Source organism: Rhamphochromis sp. 'chilingali', assembly GCF_963969265.1.
Source record: "Rhamphochromis sp. 'chilingali' genome assembly, chromosome: 17".
NCBI lineage: Eukaryota > Metazoa > Chordata > Actinopteri > Cichliformes > Cichlidae > Rhamphochromis > Rhamphochromis sp. 'chilingali'.
This window is the reverse complement of record NC_137944.1, coordinates 23,048,596-23,065,706: the sequence shown is the minus strand read 5'-3', so window position 1 is coordinate 23,065,706 and position 17,111 is coordinate 23,048,596. Positions and strand designations below refer to the sequence as shown.

Sequence of the window (17,111 nt, the reverse complement as noted above, 5' to 3'; positions counted from 1 at the left end):
GAGGAAGTGAAAATTAACACCATAAGTTCTTTCCGCCGTGAAGTAGCAGCTTGCGCTTTCTGTGCAGTGGTCTCCATTCAGGCAAAGTTTGTGTGGCAGGTTAGTGAGCAGAAGAGAACTGGAACTAAAGTTTAATATACTGGCTAAAAATAAGGTAAGAAGCGATAATAGGAAATGAAATGCCTTTTAATTGCACTGCTAATGTCTCAAGCGTGACTATAGAAACCTGTCCTTCCCCAGAAGCAGCATCAATGCAGACTAATTGGATTGTGATTATTTTATCCGTCTTGTTGACCATGGGACTGCTGATGGTGGTCCAGAGCCAGTATCAATTGAAGCGCATTCTGGACAGCAAGATTGAAACAATGGAAGTGGCGTTAGAGAAATCTTCTGATGATTATCAAAGTAAGGACCTCTTCAAAACCGCTGTGGAAAAACTGCTGGCTCAGGGCCAGAAACATGTGGACGATATGGAAGCTGCACTCAATAAACTCAGTTCAGAAACGGAGCAGAAGAAAGCAGAAAACGATGCATGCCAAGAAAAAATGGTAACAAGTCTTCCTGGTTTTTTTCTGGTTTTATATTATGCAAACACTAAACGTCAATAGAGACACATCTCTTATCAGCGCCAACGTTACTGCCTGCATAGGGAAACGCTACTTTCCCTTTGTGCTACCTCATATTTGTGCCGAACTAAATCTGAGAGGGGAAACAATTTTCATTTACTTTACATATGCTTAAGATTGAACCGCTTGTTTTCTACTCACCCTGTAATTAAAATCCTGAAATTTCCAGATATTTCAAATTATCCACCGTTTAAAAAAAAAAAAACAAACATCTGGCCAGACTTTTTTGTTCATCCATTTACACCTGATTTCAGCACATTTTGATTTCAATACGAGCTTTTCACTTAAGATTGAGTAGTTTTAGAGTATTACAAGTTTTTTTTAATGCGTAACATAAATCCAGCCCAACCTTAAAAACATTTCTGCAACATTTCCACAGAAAAACGCACAAGAAGAGCTGGAAAGTATCCAAAAGACACAAAGTGAAACTAAAGGTGAGGCACGCTTATCACACAGGTAATCCGCGCCCTGTTGCCCCCATGTGGTCAAACACTAGCAAAACTCTTGAGGTCCAGCATGTTAATCTCTTTCTCTCTTATCCAGCTTCCGTGGATGCAGAGGTTGAGGCCTGGACTCAGGAGATTAACACTCTAAAAGAAACACTGGTACAACACAGTCCAATATGTGCGTATGTGAAGAGGAGCGAGTTATCTGAGTATGACCACATTTTTCTGTTCTTCTAGTTCCAAAACATACAAAACCTTTGCAAAAAGTAGGAGTTATAAGCGCTGGATTAATTATGATGCATCTATGTCTTTCAGCAACGTATGTGGCATAAACCTCAACAAGGATACAGCTTAGCCGAATAAGACCAAAGAGAATAAAGTTAATGAATAAAAATAATAAAATAATAATAAAATCAACTTTTATTAAAAAATGTGTAGTTCCTTTCTTCCTTGTTCTTTACAGAGATGATGTACCCTTCTTCTCATATGGTCTTTGTCTACCCCTTCATCTGCTTTTATAGTTGATGTACAGAGTTTTCCTTCTGTGTGTTTCCATATAAGCAGCTCAGCATGTGGTCGCAGGCGTGGGACTGCCTGGATGCAGGCGTAGGACTAATGTAAAGAAACTCCAGAGGAAAGCAGTGAAGTGTGTGAAACTGATAGTTACGGGTAAATGGCTGTTTAATGAGTCACTTATTTTATCGGGGAAGAACTTGTTTGTAAAATATAATTTTAGTTACTAATAAATTGAGGGAATTAGGTTTTACGGAAGAGGATTAGGGCCACTGGGGGGAAGAATTCTGAGAAAAAAAGTCAGAATTCTGAGATAATATGAGCACTGCGTAAAAGCAGTGAAGTGTGTGGAAAACCTAGCCGGGTTTACCATGACTTCAGCAGCTGCTGGTGTTACCTCTGACACCGGTTGACCACGAATGAGTAATTCATTAAGTTTCGGTTTCTGCTGCCCCGCGCAACACGACCTGCAGCTAGGGTTGCCAACTCCCTGAAAAATAAATAAGGGACACCTCGTGGCCAGGGCTGGGCAACCCAGTTGTCTTCACCCTTCCCAGTGTGGTGAATTTTCTAGCTCTTTTTTTGTGTGTGAAATTATTTTTTTAACCATTTGACTTGAAGTTGATTTAAGTAGATGCATATTCTATTCTTTGTGATATGAACACATGTGAAACAAATGATCATTTAGCCATTTATTTTTAGCTCAAAATGACAACATTAACACAGTAAAACAGGTCTCTTTCTTAAACAGAAGCCTGTCATGCTTAACTTTTGAGAATATAAGTAAATCTTTCTTTAAAAGCACTCTGTCCTGCTTAACTTAAAATAATAGAAAACAATAGAAAGAAAAATATTCTTGTAACAGTGCACATTTAGTGCATTTAGTACAATTGGCTTCAGTTGAGGTATTATTTCAGCTTTTCTAATGCTAATCAGCTGCTCCTGTTTGTAAACCCGCTTGTTCCCATGATTACGCATCTTAACTCATCATCATTATTCATCTATGTATTACTTTTATGTATTAGTCATCTATTTGTTGTAATCATCTATCCTTGCAGTTGTTTATTACACAAAATAAATTATATTATCACACTTCTGGCCACATAGCGCTGATATTCACTGCACATGCCCATATTAACGTTTTCCAGCCAGGTGTTTTCCTTTTCCCATTCTTCCCTTTCTCTGAGGGGAACAAACATTGCTGCTCTAATGCTGGGCTTACACTGTGCGGTTTTAGGCCCATTTTGAGCCGATTTTTGAGTGATCGGACCGATTTTGGCCTTCATCGTGCGTCGTGTAGTATACGTGGGGTAACGAGAAGTGATTAACACCTCACGACCAGCTCCCGATCATCAATCGCTCGTGAGCCGCTCACACTGCTCGCGCGCAAACACGTAAACGCCGTGAAAAAGACGGAGCAGCACGGCTGTGCAGCGTGTGATCTGGACACAAGCGATGGAGGCACAACTTGTAGAACTTTGGAAAGCTCATCCGAGCCTTTTCGATGTGGCATCACAAAATTATCATGACCACAACAACCGTGAAAATAGTTGGATTTACACTGCTGCTCAATCACAGCTGCCTGATCATGTTTTTCATTAGCAATTTAGCAAAGTTGATGGTAGTGGTGTGTCTGTGTGAGTGAAAGACAGAGAGAGCGAGCGACAGATTTTCTGTTATAACCTTCATGTTATGGAGGCACAGTGTGAGCACTCAGGTCGCATCAGAGCATCGGGCGGTATAGTGTGAGAGTACATCGTGACATACGAACTTCTAACCCCTGCGAGTCAATCGTGCAGTTTGAGCAGGAGCTGAATAACGTGACTGAAAAAAATCGCACAGTGTTTGCCCAGCTTTAGGTGTACTGTCATCCGAGACTTGCACCGCAGAGTCGGCGTTTGTTCCCCTGTTGGCCATGCTTCTTGTTGTGGTCATCTGTTGTCTTCCGGTATTTTCTCCGCAAGCGACCTTTCCTCGACCAATGAGATGAGCGGTAATCTGAATTGTCATACTCGAATTGTCATAAGTGTGCTGTCAGCTCATTGGTCACAAAGCAGGAGAGGGGCTGGGAATTATGTTTTCAAACAAAGTGTTAATTCCATAAACATTTATAGACTACTTTTGATTCTCACTGTATTACGGGACAAAGTGCGTCCCTTATTAGCTCAATACGGGACGTGTACTTTTGTTTCGAAATACGGGACGATTCCGTATTTTAAGGGACGGTTGGCAACCCTACCTGCAGCAGCCGCATCACCGCTCCGGGACTCGCCTCAGAGGAGGGGAGGGCGGTGGAGGAGAGCGGAGAGAGGTGAGCGGAGTGGACTCAGTTATTACAACAAGCCGATTACTGAAGGCTACTGAGCCTTCTCTGTCAATATGCGTCTGTCCTCTCTCGGTGGTCAGACGGGAGGAGGACACAGCAGCCCACAGCCGGACTTTCCTTTTTCCCTTTTTCACATGAAAAAACTTTTAAGGGAACTTTTTTAATGGACCTACTCCACGAGAACGCACGTGAAGAAAGCCTGGATGTTTTATTTGATAAGATCTGATTTATTCTGTAAGATGTGTGTGTGTGGCACTCTGCGGAGCAAACGGTGACCTCCAGGTACTTAAAAGGTTGGGGTTTTCTTTGTTTGTTTGTTTGTTTTAGCGGCTGCATTATAAAAAAATTTTTTTTTAAATATAATAGCGAAAGCTGTTCATAATTTGATCTTTACGCATTTAATTTATGTAAAGGAGGTTAAATTTGGGAGCCAAATGAAATGCTTTGCGCACCAAACTTTATTAGTAAGTGAACTCCAAGAAGCCAAGTGAGGGGGGGAAAGTAAAGCCCCTCTCTGCCTCGCTCACCTGCACGTGCAAAGTGTAAAAAATGAGCAGCCCCTCCAGGAGTTTAGACGGACAGAAAGGTGACGGCTCAGGCACCAAACCGGAGACGCCCAGGTACCGCAGCTGGAGCAGTCTCCGCTTCTCCAAATGGAGAAATGCGTCCCAGAGGGCAACCCCGCCTGCCACCCCTTCCCCGAAGACAGACAAGAGGAGCGACGTGAGCAACACGCTCTTCTCTCTGGTCAAGACTCACAATGACGACTACACGGCGGATCCGGATGGCCTCCTGGAGACCAATGGAGAGGGCGAAGGAGACAGCGCTAGCCAGTCTCAGGACCAGGCCACCTACTTCCAGAAGCAGTTTGGCTCCATGCTGCAGCCCGGGGTCAACAAGTTCTCCCTGCGCATGTTCGGCAGTCACAAAGGTGTTGCTGCTGAGCAGGAGAGGGTTAAAAGCTTTGGAGTGTGGATCATACACCCCTACAGTGACTTCAGGTAATTAGTAGAAAGCCCTTAAACTAATTTGCTCTCATTTTATTGCAATTTGTGTAACTTAACGCATTATAACCGTAAAAATTGGACAGAAATCTGACCAGTGACATTTTTCATTTCAAGGTGCTTCCAGTCGCTCAATATTGTTTAGAGTTCCCTTGAAAGCATTTACCCTTTATCCCACTAAGCACCCTGTGATTGAGGACTCACATCCAGTTTTTCAAGGACAGACTGCAGGATAGCAGCTGATGTCATGGTTCCCAGCACATGATAAGGCGATGAAGGGATTTGATTAGTGATACAGTATATAGGACAAGATCATCTGGATTAATGATATCATTCCCGTGTGACTCCTTTTTTTAACCCCAGGAGGAGAGAGAAGTGCATTCATCAATACTCATGACTTAACCAATCTGACTGAAAATCATCCAAATAGTTTCCTAATCTAGTTTGGCCTCACTTTGGAGGGGGGGGGGGGGGGGGGGGGGGGATCTGTCCAATAATTCAACTTTCAGGGTTAAACAACGACTCAGGAGTGATGCCCAAGCAATCTGTCGGTGAGGTCACTAATAGCCCAGCGAATTTAAAGAATTTTTAACATCAGGCCGATGCCAGACAGAGGGGATAAACCCATGCATGGGGATTATTACCCATAAGAATCCGTATAATTCCAATCTTACTCTATTATGCAATAATACACAGGCAGCTGAGGGAGGGATTAGCACAGGCCTGCTCTTCTTAAACCTTATGCTCCCACTTCCTCTTAAAAATGAATGAATTGGGACAGTAGAGTTTTGGTCAGATTTCCTGTTTAGAGTTTAAGGTCACACAGCTGGTTGGTGCCTTTCTCTGTAAAATCTGCTTGTCCTCAATATTTCTCTGGATTTTTTTCTAGTGCTTCGTCCTCCTTGTTCCAAAGATGTCCATGTTTAGCTAATTATCAATTCTACATTGATTGTAATCTGCATGCGAGTGGTTTGTCTGTATCTCTTTGTTGGAGCTGTGATTAGACTTATAGTGACACTTCCGGGTGTATCCCACCTCTAACCCAATGTCCCTTGGGATAGTCCCCAGCTCCACTATGACCCTGAAAGGTGGAATTAGTTGTACTCTGGGTAAAAGTGACTGATTACCATAAGACCAACATCCCCAATCTTTGTGTGTGTATGTACGCGCACACACACACACACACACACACACACACACACACACACACACACACACACACACACACACACACACACCGTGGTCTGCTTGTAGTCCGAATGCTGCTGACTTATGTTTGGATAAACTTTTGTTGCATGCAGTTAAAAGATCTGTATGGAGAAAAGAGTAATTTCATTTCCAAAAATTATAAACTGTATACAAAAGATGGACATGGCCACAGTGACATCACTGATTGGTTTAAACTCTGCAGGCCTGAAGCCTCCACACTAGCGCTTTACTTTATTCAAATTCAACCTGAAATCCTATCAGAATACACTCATGTTCCTGTCCTGCGCTCACTGCTATTAAAGCTTGTCTAAAGGTTTTAGATACAGCAGATTTTATTCTGCTCCTCTCTCCCTCTCACTCAGACTCGATCTATAATGTCAACAGCTATAATGCCTTCCAGATTGGTGGCGTTAATAGCAGCCACTAATCTACTGCAACATGAGAAATAATGGTAAGCACTCATGTAAAGCAGAGAGTGGACAGAGAGGTCACGGACACGAGTGAAGAACACATCAATCACTTCTGTGTCTCTGCTCAGTTTTGTCACGGGTTCACGTTGCAATCACTGAAGGGTGACTGTAATCAAAATTGGTCTGCGTCAAGTTCTCTTTCTCTGCCTTTGTAATCAAAGAGTCACTGAGAGCGAGAGACCCAGTGTGATTGACAGCTGATGGAAACAATCTGTAAGAAAATCCAAACCATGTCTTCTGACAGTGTACGAGACATTTGAGAGCTATAGGGAAATGGGACATGTATGACTTGAAGGAGACAGTGTATTTGTACAGCACGTGCAATCAAGATATCCAATCTGGATCTGGAACAATGAATGCAAGCTCTAACGCACACAGGTTGGACCGTTACCGGATCACATGGGGAGATCGATCAGCTTGGACCTGGATTTCAGCTGGGTATAAATGCTGTGCACACATGATCACATCCTTAAGAGAAACTTTACCCAGCAGGTTAAAAAGTCAATCTCCTCTCGATAGCATAAGCTGCCAGGGAACAGGAACAAGCAGCATTAGTAGCTAGCAACTCCATTATCGTGCTGTTCGACAACCATACTTCGTGGGGCCAATTTGCTGACACTCTTGGACCCCTTGCCACCTCTCTTTCTAGCACTGTTAGCAACTTAGGTGTTCTCTTTGACAGCTCCTTTAAGTTTGACAAACAATCCTCTGTAGTTAAATCTAGTTTCTACCAATTGCGTCAAATCTCCAAGGCCAAGCACTACATACCGCACAGGGACCTTGAGAAACGAATCCATGCTTTTGTGACCTCTAGATTAGACTACTAATTCCCTTTACTTTGGTCTCCACTCCACACTTCTTCATAGATTGCAGGTTGTCCAGAATGCTGCGGCACGCCTTCTGACCAGAACCGCAAGGTTTGCCTCCATCATGATCTAAGATCATCAGGACAAATATTCTTAGGCTACGTTCACACTGCACACGAAAGCGCATCAAATCCGACTTTTTTGACCCTATGCGACCCATATCCAATCATGGTATGACAGTGTGAGCAGCACAAATCCGATATTTTCAAATCCGACCTGGGTCACTTTCGTATGTGGTACTGAATCCGATACATATCTGATGTTTTAGAAAGAGACTGCTGTTTGAACGGTCATGTCGCATTAAAGCCGTCTTTTACATCACTGACACAAGACAGACGCCAATTATCAGCTCCGGAGAAGCGCCCGAGAAGACACTGAACGCTTCCTGGCCATCCAGTGAAACTGTTGGGAAGACAACGTTGGAGAAACGGGAATATTTTATTTGTACTGTATAATCTGCAGATTCTGACAGAAATCTGCAACTATCCTTTGAAGCACTGCTCCTCTCTAAAACAGCAATAAGGATCATTATTAGGCCATATTTAAATAACAAAATAACTTTATAACTTAAAGCAAAATTGGGAAACGTAAAGTCCCAATCAAGTCTTTATATTAAGGGCCATCAGTCAAACAATACTGTTTGCTCTGGGTCTAAACAGAGCGCGTTGTGTGTGACGTCTTCTTTAGCACATGCGGGCCGCTTTGAGGCTTCACACTAGAGCGTGTTTGCTGTCACATTTTATATGTAGTGTGAACAAGCAGACAAAAAAGAAAACAACTCAGATTTGATCAAAAAATTGGAATTGAGCATTAACACCTGCAGCGTGAACGTAGCCTTAGTGCAGCCTAGATCCCGGCTAAAGGCCAGAGGTGACCGTGCTTTTGCCCTGGCAGCCCCGAGCCTCTGGGAAAATCTTCCCTCTGACTCCATCTATTCATTTAAATCTCAGTTAAAAACGTACCTGTTTGACCGAGCGTTTTCAGTTAGTTAGTGCACTTCCCCCTATATTTTACCCTTATGTTACTTATCTTCCTACTAATGTCCCACTGCATAAATACCCCCACCTTATATTTATGTGTTGCAGCTCCTCCAACCTATGGCCGCGGCAGGCTAAACATGAGGACACAGATGACGCGCAACAATATACGCATAAAATACGCTTCTGTACCATTTGCTCCTTTTATTCCACATGCAGCTGTCCAATATACAAATCAGCACATGGGATTAACTATTAAAAAAAATGCACAGACTGCACAAACAAATAACTGCACTAATTACAATGCCAACTTACAACTTGGCCTATGACATCAATTAGTGCACAAATATACATAAACCATCAAGTTACAGTCAAATACATGAAAATAATTCAAGCTGCGTTCAACAGAAAGTTTTGCCCCATGCTCACCCTACCTTTCTGCTCATCAACATCAGATGCAGTGAACAGGTGAGTGCAACCACATTTATCATCTACCACACCCATGAGACACGCCCCACACCCGTGCACCAATACAGCGAGCCCATTTAAACCAACCCACTTAATCAAAAAAGGAACAACTCATATGGCTCCTACATTATGAATACCCTGTAATTGTATCTTCTAAACCATGCTATAATGTTTTACTTCTTATTCTGTCTGTACCTTTGGGGGGTTTGTTATAGCCTTTTATCTTTTATCTTATGTTTTAACCTTGTTGTGAAGCACTTTGGTGTACCTTTGGTTTTAAATGTGCTATATAAATAAAGTTGTACTGTATTGTATTGTACAGAAAGTGACTTAAAAACAAAAAGCTCGATTACGTGATATCTTTGCTACTAGGTGTCCAGTCTGCATACTCTGTGTATGATGGCATTAAAGTGGTATTGGGCAGGTGGGGGCACCCTAATGTGCATCAGAGCGTGGGGCAAAAACAATCATTTAGAAATAAGATTTTTTTTTTTTAATTGTATTGTGAGCTCCAGTAGATTTGTTTTCTTTGCATACTGGCTGTGATCCGCAAACATGTGTTGCTGCTGCTCTAAAGTTTACTACTCTTTGTGGATTTAACTAAATTTAGCAAGATATAAGCAGACAGATCAGCTTAAAAAAACATCTGCTACCCTCAATGTAACGCAACACTGACTATTAACCAACCAGAGCCGTAAACTTCACCACAGTACGGTAAGCTCTCAGTCCTCTATACCTTTAGCTTGTACAATTTGGTGATATTTGCTAAGCTGTTTAAAACATTTAAAATCACCTGCCAGTTATAAATGTTACTCTGTTTATGCTCACACTTCTTCTGTAGTGCCAGCCAGAGCCATCAGCTAAATGCTAAAGTTCCACAGCAACAGCTTTATGGACATCTGCATGATGAACGAATCACAGGAAAGGATTCTGATGAGAGTGTAAAGGGGCCATGGGATGTTATTATTTTTCTTAAAATTGTAATAGTAATTCCAAACTGTCATCAGTAAGCAACACAAAAAGAGCACTCTTGGCAGTATTACGTCAAAGCTAACAGATTTTCTTACTCTTTAATTGAAGATGCTGGAGGGTGTTCCTAAATTTTCTGATGCACTTAGAAGAGCAAACGGAAACCTTACGGTTCATATGTTAGTACCAGGTATACATGTGACTGCCCTCATTAAAAATGTTGCAGATGTGCCACACAACCATCAAATTCATTTGAGATTGCTAACATATATTTGTATTTGCTATAAAAAGCCATATAAATATATAAAACTCATGAAAAACTCAAAAACAGCAGTGGATCACATGATTCACTTCACATCTTTGGTGTTCACAGTCAGCTCTCTTCTCTTGACAACACATGCAATTTTGTGTTTGTTGTGACATACAGTACAGAAATAACTACGTGCACGCAGCAGTCAAGTTGTGATTAACACATAGATTTTCAGTTTTAATTCAAAAGGGTTCATTAAAATACTTGAAGTATATTTGAATAACCACCTTGTCATTTTGTTTTTTTACAGTTTGGCCCAGAATGAGCAGATGTGTTTGCAGTAAATCTGTAAATCATCTGTAAATCTGGAAACGGTCAAAGTATGAATAGGTCCATTTGAAGTTTGTGTAAAGGTTGTGATCCTAAACCGAGCTCTGCACTCATCCTCTTCTCTCCAGGTTTTACTGGGACATCGTAATGCTCCTGTTGATGATGAGCAATCTTGTCATTTTGCCCTGGGGTATCACCTTCTTCGAAGACCAGAACACCATGCCCTGGATCACCTTCAACGTCTTGTCAGACACACTCTTCCTCATGGATCTGGTTTTCAACTTCCGTACGGGCATTTTGGGAGAGGACAGCCACATCATCCTGGACCCCAAAGAGATCCGCATTCATTACCTCCGCACTTGGTTCCTGGTGGATTTCATCTCCTCCATCCCTGTCGACTACATCTTTCTCATCGTCGACCTCGAATCCCGACACGAGTCATCAGACGTGTACCGTACCGCTCGTGCACTTCGCATTGTGCGTTTCACAAAGATCCTCAGTCTGCTGCGTCTTCTCCGTCTGTCTCGCCTCATCCGATACATCCACCAATGGGAGGAGGTAATGCAAAGGCAGGGAAGCGGGCACGTGCTTAGAACAAAAGAAACAGAAATATTGTAATTTGATCGTCTCTGTGACTTTCTTTCTGACAGATTTTCCACATGACTTATGATCTGGCCAGTGCTGTGGTGCGTATAGTCAACTTGATTGGAATGATGTTGCTGTTGTGTCACTGGGATGGCTGCCTGACATTTATGGTACCTATGCTGCAAGACTTTCCTTCAGACTGCTGGGTATCCAAAAACAATATGGTGGTGAGTAGATGAAGAAAAGAAAGTAAAATTACATATTTAAAGTAGTATGTGAGTATATAGCTACAATTCAGTGTTAGTTGGCATTTTTTTGAAGGAGGCAAAGTAATTTTACTCAGTGGCATACAAACCACAACACAACAAACCAAACCACAAACTTGGCAAAGCCACACCTCCGTCTATGGTCATGACATGCCAACTCACAGTGACATCGTCCACAAAAATCAAAATTGAAATGAGATACTGTTCTCACATTTGGAGATCATCTTAACTGAAACCAGGACCACGCGTCAAACACTGCACCTGCACATACATACTGTGCAAAAGTCATGAGCCACCCCAGCATGGTATGCAGTCAAATCCAGTCTGACACTGGACTTGAAAGATGCATCTGGCCCTTCAGTTAATCTACTGTTCACCGAAGCCTCATCAAAAATGGTCTCAGTGGAAGGGTGGCTGTCAAGATGCCATTCATAAAGAAAGGAAACAGAGAGAAGAGGCTGAGGTACGCCAAATTACACAAGAACTGGACTGAAAATCAAAAGCAACAGGTCTGATGGAGTGATGAATCCAAATTTGAAATGTTACTTCAAATTGTCATCAATATATATTAAGAATGACAGCATCATCATCATCCATTATAAATGTCCATTATAAAATGTCCATTATTATAAAATGTCCATTATTAAATGTCCATTATAGAGGACATGATGATCCCAAACACATTACCAGTCCAGTAAAAGCACACCTGAATTAAAAAACACCCACGGAACACTATCAGTCACGGATGGGCTTCCCCGGAGCTCGGGACTCAACATCATCGAAGCGGTATGGGATCAGCTTGACAGAGAACAGAACAAAAGGCAGCCAACATCCAAGGAAGATCTTCGAGTGTCCTTCTAGAAGAAATATTCCTGAAGACTCCTTAAACACTACATGTAATTAAACTTGTTTCCAACTGTTTTGCCGTGTTTTAGTCTTAACTTCTGGTTAGGTTTAACAGAGGTATGTGTGTCTCTGGTGTTTTCTCATTTAACACAGTATTCTTTACAAGATACAAAATCTTTACTTGGATGTGAAACGGCTGACAACTGTCTGTATTTTCCCAAAGTTGCAGGCTCATAGATGACCTCATTTCATGCTCTGTCTCACCTCGCCTCATTGTTAACTACCTTTTTCAGAACTCTACATGGCACATCCAGTACTCCTACTCTCTGTTTATGGCCATGAGTCACATGCTGTGCATAGGATATGGTGCTCACCCTCCAGAGGGCATGACCGATGTTTGGCTCACCATGGTCAGCATGGTAGTCGGGGCCACGTGCTACGCCATGTTCCTCGGCCATGCCGCTAACCTGGTCCAGTCCTTGGACGCCTCGCATCGGCAGTATCAAGAGAAGGTAATCATGCACATTTGTGACCTGCAGCTTCAGTTGCTTTGTGGACAATATGTTCCAGGAACCTCACGTGGATGCTAATGTGATTCGGGCTTTGAGCTTTAATATCCCAGCCATGTTTCATATCACAGACTGGCTTACTTGCTCGTACTTTATTCGTACAAACTGTGCCAAATGCCTAGAGAATATGTGTATTATCTAATGGATTTTGCAGCCTTACCATGACCCATTCCAGGGGATTTTCACAAGATAAAGCAGAACAGATGATGGACAAATGGCGGCACTTTTGTTTTGGATAACTGTCTGCCAATGCCCATTACAAATGAGTTTGTAATCCACTTAAAACGGGAGAAACAGCCTGCAAAACAAATGGAATGAATATGTAATTATTGTTCTTGGGGATAATTCGCAAAACACATGCTAGAACATGTGACTAATTGTGTGTTTTCTGTTGTTTCCAGTATAAACAAGTGGAGCAGTACATGTCATTTCATAAACTGCCAGCAGACTTAAGACAGAGGATCCACGATTACTATGAGCAGCGATTCCAAGGCAAGATGTTTGATGAGGACAACATCCTCGGAGAGCTCAGTGACCCACTCAAGGAGGTGTGTGACTTTACCTGCTGTTTCTTGCTTCCTCTCTCCAGTTTTTTATTAAGTGTTGAATAAGTTCATCTTTCATGTTAAAAAGGGTCCATGAAAATTTCTTTAAATGTGCCTTTATCTAAGCGACAGTTCAAAACCTAAATATATTTTGTTTATAATGAAATTGGAAAACATCTGATCAGCTGTTCGATATGCTAAGAGCTAGTTAACAATGCTTTTATTCCTGTTTATAGACTAACTGACATATTTTTTTCCACAATAATATGCTATATATCACAATATGGTAAAACATAGACTATTTGATTTGTATGTTGATCTGTAAGCTTCTTCCTCTTGTTTTGGCTTTTGTCTCAGTAGATCATCTGCCTCCATTTCACTCTATCCCAGCATCCTCCTCCTCTGTCACACCAGCCTTCTGCATAAATCTTTTATGTCGTCTTCCTCTTTTGCTCCCACCTGGCAGCTTCATCTTTAACATCATGACCAAAATCCTCCTGAGAACTGAGGAAATTTTTTTAATGATTTCCTGCCTCTTTGGAGCTAAAAGAAGCCATCCAAACACATGAGATACCGATGGAAAGCCCAGGATGTCCTCTATTTAGCATTTAGGGTCTTAGTAAGGTAGCTCAAATAAGTCAAAAGATATAGACCATAAACAAATGTCCATTATAGAGGACATAAATTAATAGCCTGGTTCTCATGAGGATATATTCACTATCCCTCCAATCGCCTCCAATCTTTTTGCCAGTTCTACAGTCTCCACATTGTACATCACTCATCCACCTTCACTATCTCTACTCCTTACATATTCACCTTTCCGCCTGCCTCTCTCTCATTCACACACGTATTCTGTCTCACTTCTATTGTCCTTCATTCCTCTTCTCTCCAGAGCATACCCCCACCTCTCTATGCCCCCACCTCTCTATGCTCTCACTTCTCTCAGTGTTATCTGCGAACATCATAGTCCATAGAGACTCCTGTCTGACCTCATCTGTTAATCTGTCCATCACAACTGCAAACAAGAAGGGGCTCAGAACTGATCCCTGATGTAATCCCACCTTGAACCCATCTGTCACTCCTGCTGCATACCTCACCACTGATAGACAGTAAACAATGGTTTTGATACTTGGGTGATGAGTTTACTTTATTTCATAAGAAAAAAAAGAGCTTCACATTCTCAGTTTCAAGCTGAAGAGTTGCTGTCTGAAAACACTGAAAACTTTACAAATGTTTTAAATCTACCAAATCTTTCATAAATGTGACTGTAGTTAAAACCTGGCAGAGATATTTTATGACAACTTCTTGTGGCGTACATTTTCTCCCCCTCATGCAGGAGATTGTCAGCTATAACTGTCGTGGACTCGTAGCCAATATGCCACTGTTTGCCAACACTGACCCTCATTTTGTGACGGTGATCCTGACCAAGCTGCGTTTCGAAGTCTTCCAGCCGGGAGATTTTATTATACGAGAGGGAACGCTGGGTCGGAAAATGTACTTTATCCAGCACGGCACCGTCACCATCATCCCACGTGGTAGTAAGGAGATTAAGCTCAGCGATGGAGCATATTTTGGGGGTAAATCGTGCTTTCTTTTTCCTGTGACTGTATTGCCAAACTTTTTCCATTTTTAGTCTTTATGATAATATAATCAGGTGGTATTTCTTCATATTTATGGTCCAGACATGCAGGTGGTATAGATCCTCTCATTTAACAAGTGGGATGAACTACATATTTAAAATTATGTCTTCCTTGTTTCAGAGATTTGCTTGCTGACACAGGGACGACGCACAGCCAGCGTGAGGGCTGAGACCTACTGCCGTCTTTACTCGTTGAGCGCGGACAGTTTCAACGAGGTCCTGGAGGAGCATCCTCTGATGAGGAGGGCGTTTGAGAGTGTGGCCGTGAACCGACTGGACCGCGTTGCGCGCCGACCGAGTTATCAGCCAGTCCCAGATGAATGACTTCCTCAGCACCATGAGAAAAACATTCCAGCCAGACTCATCGAGCACATTTGTCACATTTAAACTGCACATGACAAAGATATCTTCTATTGAAGCACGCTGATGGACAATCAGATAGCGAGACCTACTTAAACTTTTTAGTACAGCATTACTGCGATGATGTGACAATAGTCTACCTTTAGTGGTTTTATTTTATTATTTGAACTTGAATCAGCTGTAATATGTGCTCATGTTTGTGTTAGAGCTTTGTATACTCTTCGTGTAAAATGACCTGTATAATTTTGAAACTGTATGGACATCAGCGATGATCTTTTGTTTCTCCCGTTCTGATGATATTACATTTTGATTTACATGAGCTTTTTTATTCATGTATTGATGTATTGATTTATTTTTTTACCAACAGTCTGTCTAGATTGGTCTCTTTCCAGCTGTAAATACCTCTTTTAAAGCACATTTTAGTGGCCTGTAGTAGCCACTTTGATTATCTATCAGATCATCCGTCCAGGATATTGACAGCCTGCAGGAGCAGCAGCTGGTGTTACATCATTCAGCTTTCTGTAGCTCTATTTTACATGATCCTTCTCATCTGTAGGTTGCCTGATGTGAAGATTTAATGCTGATGTTCACAGAAGATCAGTTGCAGTTATGTAATATCTCCAGCTGTACACAGACAGGTTTCACAGAGCTCATATAAAGAATAATTTATACCCAGTATTATTTGTTTCCATACTATTTTTGTTTCATTTTTTTCTGGAATATTGTTTATTTATAATGTAAAACTAATGAATGAGAATAAAGTCTCTATAGGTTAACTAGTATGTAACCGTCAGACGATGCTGTTGTATAATATAAGTTCTATTTTTGTAAATATATCAGCTGAACTTTCTCAGTTTTTTTTTTTTACTTCACTTTTTTAGTGGGGTTACATACAGGGTCTACATGCAGCATTTTTCACAGCAGAAACCACAGCTGTATCTACACATTAACAATGTAGTTATTAGAAGTTTATTTCTCTTCTGTTTTTGCTTCAAAGAAAGATTTTACAAATTTAAATTGACTGAACGCTGATTTACATTTAGATTAATACTGTGTACTTTTCTCAGATGCATTTGAAACAACATGATTTTGAAAATTTTCATCTGATGCACACAAAACGGTCATTTTTTGAATTTACAAGTTTAACTGAAATGTCTTTATTTTTTCTTATTTTTCTGATTATTACCTTTATATTGATGATGTCATGTGTATACCAATGTCTGTAACCTTGAAGCATAAATATCAAATATGTATTTTTTCCTATGCACTGTGTTATTTGTGCTTATGTATAAAGAATGTGCAGACACGTTGATCAAAGAAATACTGTTTTACTTAAGAAAACATTTTTGAAGCTCTTTTCCGCAGCTTTGCCAAGAAAATTAAGTCACAGGTCCAGAATGTATCTTATTGTGACTTATCATAATATTCACTCACTATTTCATAAATCTGAGAAGGATTCTTAAAGGTATGCCTTTTATCCTCAGAATACTCTCTGCTCCTTATTTCTGTTCTCTTTCCCTCTCACCCTCCAACCAGTTACAGCAGATGGCTACCCTTCCCTGAACCTGGATATGCCAGAGGTTTCTTCTTGTTTGAAGGGAGTTTTCCCTCCTCACAGTCGCAAAGTGCTGCTCACAGGGGATTGCCTGATCATTGGGGTTTGAAGGGTCTCTACATTACAATATAAATCTCATTCAGGTAACTTTTGCTTTGACCTGATGCTATCTATAGATTTTAAATGAAATCTCATCAGAACTATGAGATATAAAGTCATGGCCTTGTTTTTCATAACAGTAAAGTCCATTCTCACAATGATATGATGAACATTCTCATTAATGTGAAACACT

At 41.2% G+C, this 17,111-nt stretch overlaps 2 protein-coding genes across 2 annotated transcripts; both read left to right on the top strand.

The window, feature by feature from the left end:
• On the top strand, positions 1-1,489 carry LOC308385085 (uncharacterized protein). Its single transcript, XM_080863832.1, has 5 exons — positions 1-154; positions 241-548; positions 1,006-1,060; positions 1,170-1,281; positions 1,388-1,489. The coding sequence occupies exons 2-5, from the start codon at positions 252-254 to the stop codon at positions 1,425-1,427; spliced, it is 504 nt and encodes a 167-aa protein (XP_080719958.1). The 5' UTR covers positions 1-154; positions 241-251; the 3' UTR covers positions 1,428-1,489.
• A 2,478-nt stretch (positions 1,490-3,967) lies between these two features.
• hcn3 (hyperpolarization activated cyclic nucleotide-gated potassium channel 3) lies at positions 3,968-15,448 on the top strand. Its single transcript, XM_080863830.1, has 7 exons — positions 3,968-4,912; positions 10,583-11,012; positions 11,105-11,266; positions 12,445-12,663; positions 13,122-13,268; positions 14,602-14,842; positions 15,026-15,448. The coding sequence occupies exons 1-7, from the start codon at positions 4,461-4,463 to the stop codon at positions 15,226-15,228; spliced, it is 1,854 nt and encodes a 617-aa protein (XP_080719956.1). The 5' UTR covers positions 3,968-4,460; the 3' UTR covers positions 15,229-15,448.
• The last annotated feature ends 1,663 nt before the right edge of the window (positions 15,449-17,111 follow it).